Source organism: Chlorella variabilis (assembly GCF_000147415.1).
Source record: "Chlorella variabilis unplaced genomic scaffold CHLNCscaffold_1, whole genome shotgun sequence".
NCBI lineage: Eukaryota > Viridiplantae > Chlorophyta > Trebouxiophyceae > Chlorellales > Chlorellaceae > Chlorella > Chlorella variabilis.
In genome coordinates, this window is record NW_005435087.1 from 1,542,143 (window position 1) to 1,550,259 (window position 8,117).

Consider the following 8,117-nt stretch of genomic DNA (forward strand, 5'->3'; position numbering starts at 1 on the left):
CTGTCTCAATCGATGATGCAATCCGTCCCTATGCACCAGCAGTTCCTACCACCCATGGGCCCCGCAGCGGCAGCCTTGCCGACAAGCTTCCTCATGGAGCAGACGCTCAACATGGCAGCACCATACCAACACGTGCTGGGTGGCGACGGCTTCGGCATGCTGGCTAACTCGGCATCCATGAGCCAGTACCAGCCCCACCTGGTACACCGGATGGGCCCTGGAGCAGCAGCGCAACAGCTGTTCATGGGGCGGCAGCAACCTGCCCTTCACCCGCACCCGCAGCATGCCATGCTTCAGGGGCTGCTGCTGCCTAGAGCATCTGATGGCAGTTACATTGGCAGCTTTGTCGGCAGCGCACCTGCAGCTATAGGCGGGGCTGGCGGCAGCAGGGGCAGCAAAGGCGGCTCTGGCGAGGACAATGGCGGCGGCAGCGGTGCAGACGGCAGCAAGGAGGGACAGAGGAAGGCTCGGAATGGCTCGCGGCGGCGGCTGCCGCCACAGCGGCGAGACCTCCCCACACTGGCTCACTTTGAGCAACTGGGGGGGCTGCCTGCGGTAAGGCGGCGGCGCTGTGTGCATTCTACACATCGCCTCCCGAACCTGCTGTTTACAGTGATTGCACTGTGCGCTGCATGCAGATCTACGAGTGGTGGACCAAAGACTTGCTTGACAATGGGATGAGTCGGCAGGAGACGGTGGGGAGGCCTTGCCGTGCGTGTATGCCTTTTGCTCGGCTGTCAGTACTTGAATGCTGCCTTGCCTAACTGTTGCATCGCAAATGCAGGTGCCACATTCATCTTCTTTCCCTTCTTGTTCTTCAGGAGGAGCAGGAGCAGGCCTGCAACCCAGCTGCGATGCCAGAGTGGCGCTCAGGGATCGACAAGCGACGCTTCAATGGTAGGGTGATCAGGGGGCGTACAATTGGGTCATGTGTGGTTGGGTGCAATATCACACCTGGCACATTTTTGTTGTGAGTTGCCATCACATGCTCTTTCGTTGCACTCGCTTGTCACTTGCAGAGGTGAATAAGCTCATCACCTACATCGAGGAGCATGCGGCCACCCTGCAGCAACAAACCAAGCAAGCGGTATCCCGAATGGAGGTGAGCTTGCAGGTTTGGGTGGGGGCTGGCAGGGTGCGTGGGAGTGGTATGAGATTGAATGGCAATGGTTGAGCACGACGGACAACGGGGGAGCTGAATTGTAAAGGCTGCTTTGCCTTCATTGAGCATGCAGATGGCTCGACAACTGGAGAAGGAGCGGCAAACTGCAGCTATCAAGCATGGCGGCAAGCAGAAGAAGCAGACCCTGAACTCCCTGTTGAAGCAGCTGCAGAAGCAAGGTGGCAAGGCCAAGAGGGCTGCAGCTGCAGCAGCAGCGGAGCAGCACAGCAGCGGCAGGGAGAGCGAGCATGACGGCAACGATGCAGGCGGCGACTAGGCACGCTCTTGACTGTTGCTAGAGATTGCATGTTACATTCTTGTTGTAATGTGCCCCCAGTTATTCGGGCAATGGACAGAGGAGCAAGAAAGGAGAGGTGAGGGCAGGGTGGTGAGGGTCTGGTGTGAGATGATATCAAGAGGTTGGATAGAAAGGAAGGTGTTGCAGGTGCAGCTCTCTCTGAAGGATAGGCCAGGCTTGGCTCATACTGCCCTGGGCTGCTGCACTTGCAGCAGCCTGCCCAACCGCTGCAAGTCGTTGCCCCCACAGATCCCTTTCCTCTGCGCATCAGGAGAAAAGGCAGAGAATTAGCTCAACAAAGCAAGCTAAGGCAGGCAAGCAAGGCAGTCAGGAGAGGGGCAGGCAAGCAAGGCAGTCAGGAGAGGGGCAGGCAGAAATAGAGGGGCAGCAGCGGCGTGCCCACCAGGCGACGCGGTCACCATGCGCGCAGAGTTGGCATACACCCAGAGCATAAAACGGCTCATCACAGCCTCCCTGCTGAACACAGGGGTTGCTGCAGCATTGGCAAGGGAAGGAAGGGGCAGACCAACCATTCACAAAGGGGCAAAGGGTTGTGCAGCGGCAGCAGGCTGCGAGGGCGGGGCGGCGGGAGGCATAGGGCGGGCAGCCAGTCCGGGCACTTGGCTGCGCGTCTGCGAGCATGACTTTCCCACCTATCTCCTGCCGCCAGGCCGCCATCCAGCGCTCCAGCCCCTCGGGCGAGGAGCCATCGGCCTGCGCCTGCTGCAGCGCCGAGTTGCACAGAGCCCTCAGCTCCGCTCGTTCAGCCGCAGTGAGGCCCTCCCGCGCATGCTGGGAGCCGTGTGGGGCGGCGGGAGGCTGGCCATGGGGCGTCGGGGGAGCGGCATGGGGACCGGCATGCGGGCTGGGGAGAGCCCCAGGGGCCCCGGCGGAGCCCCTGCGGGCCCGTGGGCTCTCCCTGATGGTGAAAGAGGGCGGATGGGGCGGTCCGCGATTCGGGGTCCGAGCCCCGACTTTCCCCGCGTCCGACGTGGTCCGCAACACCTCTAGATGCCTTACATTTCTTGCGGGTCGGTCGCGCGGCGAGAAGCGTGACACGCGCAGATGGCCTGCGGGGCGATCTGCCGATAGACTGGCGAAGAAGAAGAAGAAGAAGATGTGACCAAACACGGGTGACTCAGGGGGAGAAACGGTGGCAGCGACTTTCCAGAGGAAGCCTGCCGCCACTCCCTCCCCACAGGAGGCTGTCAGGCTGGATCTGGAGGGTTCTGAGCTGTCGGCTGCGTCTGTGCATACAGCGATCGTCGCGATGTGCGGATCTGCACGTTGTAAGCGAGGGCACTGCGCACAAGGCGGCGGAAGAGTAATAAGCAATGAGGGCCCGCAAACCAGAGTTCGGCTCCATGCTGGGCATGCTGGGGCCAACCGAGCCGGCCTCTGCAGCTGGCCTCTGCACATCCCTCTACTCCCACGCAGTTTTTGAGACAACACCAGCAGCGACAGCCAGTCAGCTCAGCCACACCATATGCTTGCTGTTTCTCGTTTAGGACCCCCGGTGGCACATCGCAGCCATCTGGGCTTTCCAGCGGCGCTGACTCAGCGCTAGTCGGACTAGCGCCGCCGCTGCCTGGCGCTGCTGGGGCTTTTCGATTCATGCACAATTCAACCATCTTTCGCGTGTATCGTATGATGTTCATCAGTAGGATCGTGTGTCTTCGTGAGCGCCCCAGCTCGCTGCCTCTGGGGGCCGCCCATGCGAGCATGGATGTCAGTGACCGCCGCCGCTGCCGCTGGCAGGCCGCCAAGGCAGGCTGCACAGCGTGGTCTGCTCACTTTGATCTTTTGTCTCACTAAAACGGTCTAAGAGGGCAGAGGGCGGGAGGCAGCAGCAACCTGCCGTAAGTACATGCGGGACGGCTGCGTGCCCAAATGGGTTTCGAAACTCTGGCAGGTGCCGACAAACCCCACAATTTCGCTTCTCTGTAGTCTCTAAACAGGATAGAATAGTTAGAACGCTGTCGGAGCACCTGCAGGAAGCCAGAGCAAGAGGTCATGGCCAAGGTCCGCGCAGGTGTGGTGGCAGCCCGCCTTCAGGCTAGGAGAACTTCCCACCGCAACCGGCGGTTGTCACGCAAGCCGGCAGGCTGTGCATGCGGGGCCGGAGGGTGCTCTGCGGTGTCTCGTGCAATCATGCCTTCCTGTCCCCCACCTGTAGGCCTCCATCATTGCTGGAATGGCCCCAGACACTCCTCCCGAGGGGATGATGCCCGTGGAATCGCCGCCGCAACTGGGCCTCTGGCACCGGTGAGGGCTGCGGCGGCACCCGCTGCCCGCTTTTGCAGCCGCCCTGCCGCCCTCGTGCAAATGGCAGCCCTGCGTGCTCACCCTTGCCTACACACTCCACTCGTCCATTGCTTCGAGCAGGATACTGAGTTCAGGTCATCCCATCAGGGCTGAAGGACGACGGTGTCCATGACGGCGGCGAGTTCCCATCTCCTCCTTGCCCACCGCCTGCGTGCTCTGGCCATGCCCACCACCTCCCTCCACCGTGCCCCTGTCAGCGAGCCATGCCACTGACCCACGGGCGCCCTACTCTTCTCGCCATCCCCTTCCCGCCCCCCGCCGGTCTGCCTTCATCCCTCGCTGCGCCCATGGGCCACCCTGCCCCGCCCTGCCCTGATGCCGTTTTGCCAGCTGCCAATGCGCCTGCGCCCCACAGCCATCAACCCTACTGCCCCTACTGCTGCTGTAGACCAGCCCAAGCTGCAAGCGCAAGGATAACAGCTGGCTGAGCGCCCCAACTGCGCATGGTCGCGCTGTGAACAAGGTGAAGCACCATTTCTGGGCCGACATCAAGCACTCGAGGCTGTTGCCGCCCAATGCTGCCTTTGCGCAGCTGGCTGCGAGACGGGCTGGGGCGTGACTGCTTGCGGTCAGGGGTAGCAAGCTGGCTCTGACTCTTGACTCTGTTAATTCCTCAGAGCCGCCCACCTTCAGTAGCCTGATGCACTGGCTGACACACACTTCTGTGTGTGCCTGCAGCTGGAGCACGGCCAGCAGCATGGCCTGAAGAAGGCACTACCGCATGATGATCAGTTCTTCCGTCCCTTATACCAAGCGTGTGAAGAAACTGTGGGCCACTACAGCAATGTGAGGGTCAGCCAGTTTGCTGATGCTGCGGTTAGCCTTCTCCATGCATGAGTGGCAGCTTCGCACATGCGCCCCACCCACTTTGACCTTTGCTCCACACCCCCAACCACGACCTGATGTGCCATCCCCTGTGCTTGATTATCTTTCATCAGCAGCTCCCCTGCGGGTACGCAGGGGTACTGCTGGTACCATGTAATGCAACACACGTGCGCAGCGAGCGCCGCAATGCGGCGGCGCTGGCCAGCGCCCAGCAGCACCAGCGCCGGGCAGCGTTCTGCCAGCGCTAGTGCTAATCAACCTCGCTGATCAGCGCTGGTGCTTTTTAGCGCTAATCAGCGCTGCTGGAAAGCCCAGGTGGCCTCTCTCCCTTTAATCGCACCGTACCCTACCTGGCTGCTCCTTCCCTCGGGCGGGACAGCGAGGCGTAATGCTGGGGCGGCGGGCAAGAACGACCCAGGAAGCCTGAAGCCTCTCTTTGGAGGCGTGAACGGCTCCAAAGGGCGTCGCACCGCGCCCGGCTGGCGCCCGCCGTGCTGAAAACCCTACTGCCGCTGAACGCCCTCCAGAGCCATTGCGCGATGCTGCACCCTCACGCTGTGCTTGCTGCCTCCCTGGGCCTGCTGCTGGCGGCCTGGGTTGGCACGAGTCTCGGGGCGGTGGAGGTGGTGGGAGAGGACCAGCAGCAAGTTAGTTTGATGTTTGAGGGTCCCAAGAATGAGACTAGCAGCGAGGACCTCCCATTAGACCTCCCCCCGCTGGTGAGCTGAACTTGACATGCTCCGGCGGGAGGTCGCTGCCCAGTCGGTCCAGCAACCTCCCATTCACTTTCTGCGCGACGGTTCATTGTGTCGAGACGCCGAAGGGGGGCTGCCATGGCTTCCGTCCCTGCCGCCGCGGCTGGCGCTTACCGCGCCCTTCCCCTCTGCTCGAGGCAGGTGCGCACTGTGACTGGATTTCAGCCAGAGGGCATCCACTTGACGCAATGGACGCAGAACAGCGTTCTGGTGTCGTGGCAGACCGGCGGTGGGTGACCATACCCTGCTGCCGCCCGACGTCCGGAAGCCAATGCAGCAGCTGGCCCCGCCGCCAACCGCTCAGTCGCCCATCCCGCTCCTGCTCCCGCCATGCTGCTGTGCCAGAGCCCCTGATCGCCAACAACACCACCCCGCCGCCTCCGTACGACCCAGCCACTGTGAGGTCGGTGGTGCGGTGGGGCACCCTCAGCGGCAACCTGACTGAAGTGGAGGAGCAGGATCACCGGCTGGTGTACAGCTACGTGTATGGGCCAGGTGGGTGGTGCGCTCTATGCAGGGGAGCAGATTCGATGCGGGCGCAGGGCGCGTCCTCTCGAAGCCGCCAGGCAGCTGTCTGGCTGCGGCCGGCTGCTCGCGTGCCTCTCTGCCTGCACACCCCGCTCGCTGCCTGCGCTGGGCTCGCGCCTCTGCCGCGTGCAGCCTCGGGCAACACCACCTACCAGTCCCCCATCCTGCACCACGTGCTGCTGCGCGACCTGGACCCAGACACCACCTACCACTACGCAGTCGGTGGGCCCGCTGCGCTGCGCTGTGCTGCGCTGTGCTGTGCTGTGCCGCGCTGTGCTGTGCTGCGCTGTGCCTGCGAGTGGACTACACACAAGGAGATGTTTTTGCCGCCAGAGCCTGGCACCAGCGCGCCCAGCCCGCCGACCGACCCTCCCCCGCCTGCCGCGCCCACGCGCCGCCTGCCCCCAGGCGACGAGGCCCACGGCTTCAGCGAGGAGCTCAGCTTCCGCACACTGGGCGGCTACCCGCTGAGGATTGGCGTCATCGGAGACCTGGGTGCGCGGGCGATGGGCGGCGCTGTGTGATGTGTGCGAGGGAGCGGCTCAGGCTGGGCGTGGGTGGAACGAGGGGCCCAAGAGCGCGGCTGGGCGTGCGCTAGCTACTGTACCCCAGCTCCGTCCCCTGCTTGCCACCCCTCCCACCTGCCCCGCCCCCTGCCTCCCGCAGGGGAGACGTACAACTCCACTGAGACGCTGGCAGGGCTGACAGATGCCGAGCCGGGTGAGCACGGCTGGCCGGGCGGATCGCTTGACCCTGGGCGGCGCTGGCCGTGCCCCGCGCATCCCGACGCTCTCTTTCCGCCTGCCACGCATGCCCTGTGCCCCCTGCGCCGCCGCCCCTGCCTGCAGACGTCGTGCTGCTGGTCGGCGACTTCACGTGAGGGGCTGGGTGGCAGGTTTGCCAGCAAGGCCAACCCTGCCCAGGCTGGCTGCCATGCGGCCCGGCAGCAGCACTTGCCCCGCACCCAACGCCACCACCACCCCCGCACCCACCACCACCACCACGCACACCGCCAGCACTCGCTCTGAGCCACCCCGCTCACCCATGCTCCCCCCTGCAGCTACGCAAACGACCACATGAGCGGGGATGCGGGGGACAAGGGCGTCAAGCTGGGCGCCAACGTGTCGCAGTCGTCCTCGGAGCAGCCGTGAGCAGCGCCTGATGCCTCTGATGCCTGTGTGCCGCCACCAGCCTGATGCGCCTGCCACCGCTGCCTCCCTGGGCCTGCCGCCTCTGCTGCCACCGCCGTCCGCAGCTGCTGCCGCTGCTGTGACTTGGGCCACCGCCGCTCCCCGCGCCGCCCACACTGCCTGCATGTGCAGGCGGTGGGATGGATGGGCGCGCATGATGCAGCCGCTGCTGGCGCGGGCGCCGCTTATGGCCACAGGCGGCAACCACGTGAGGCGGAGCGACGCACCCCGCGCTGCCCCTGCCGTGCCTGCCGTGCTCCCTGGGCTGGGCTGCAGCTGCGCAGAGGCACCCGGCTCGGGGCCTCTTGCCCACCACCTCCCGACCCGTAGCCCCCCCATCTCCCCCGCTGTCTCCCCCGCTGCCTCCCGCACCCCCAACCCCCGCTTCCTGCTCCCGACCCCCGCCTGCCGCAGGAGATCGAGCAGCTGCTGCTGGACAACAACGCAACCTTCACCGCCGTCAACGCGCGCTACCCGGTGCCCCAGGACCCAGACTCTGAGACCCTCATGACTGGCCCCAACTACGGAGCCTACTACCTCAACCAGTCCGCCTGGTTCACCAGCAACCACTCGTGCGCGCTGCAGCCCCAGCTGGCGCCTGCCCGCCTGCCGCAGGCCCCGTCTTTGCTGCGGCGCCATGCCTGCCTGGCCTTCCGCTGCGTGCCGCGGCTGGACCGGCGGCGCCTGGCGCCTCGCCTGCTCGGCCTGCCGACCATGCCCTGGCTTGTCCGGCCCGCCCTCCAACCGCCCGCTGCCGCCAACCTGCCGCAGGCAGTTCAAGAACGAGAGCGGCTTTGCGACTCAGAGCGGCTACTTTTCTCTGGATCTGCCGGGGGTGCACATCATATCGCTGCACAGCTATGTGAGGCGCAACTGAGGGCAGGCTCGAAGCCTGCATACGCCCGCGCGCGCCGCCGGCCCGCCCATTGCACGCGTCGAGTGGGCACGACCCCCCTTACACCCACCTCCCCCGGCTGCCTGCCCGCCTCCTGCCCCGCTGCTGCGCAGCTGCCCTGGGGCAAGGAATCTGCGCA

At 64.7% G+C, this 8,117-nt stretch overlaps 2 protein-coding genes across 2 annotated transcripts in view; both read left to right on the top strand.

Moving 5' to 3' along the window:
* CHLNCDRAFT_133296 (expressed protein) overlaps positions 1-1,439 on the top strand; it is a gene marked incomplete at both ends in the record, with an annotated part of 2,256 nt that extends 817 nt beyond the window's left edge. Inside the window, 5 exons of the mRNA XM_005851762.1 lie at positions 43-555; positions 639-695; positions 822-897; positions 1,020-1,102; positions 1,236-1,439. Of these exons, the coding sequence (XP_005851824.1) occupies positions 43-555; positions 639-695; positions 822-897; positions 1,020-1,102; positions 1,236-1,439 (933 nt within the window). The remainder of the gene's footprint in view (positions 1-42; positions 556-638; positions 696-821; positions 898-1,019; positions 1,103-1,235) is intronic.
* Positions 1,440-5,266: 3,827 nt separating this feature from the next.
* On the top strand, positions 5,267-7,960 carry CHLNCDRAFT_133298 (hypothetical protein; the record flags this gene model as incomplete). The annotated part of the gene is made up of 11 exons (XM_005851763.1): positions 5,267-5,329; positions 5,507-5,594; positions 5,711-5,860; positions 6,026-6,115; positions 6,302-6,388; positions 6,560-6,613; positions 6,742-6,769; positions 6,954-7,040; positions 7,216-7,291; positions 7,498-7,655; positions 7,855-7,960. The coding sequence occupies 11 exons, from the start codon at positions 5,267-5,269 to the stop codon at positions 7,958-7,960; spliced, it is 987 nt and encodes a 328-aa protein (XP_005851825.1).
* Positions 7,961-8,117: the final 157 nt, after the last annotated feature.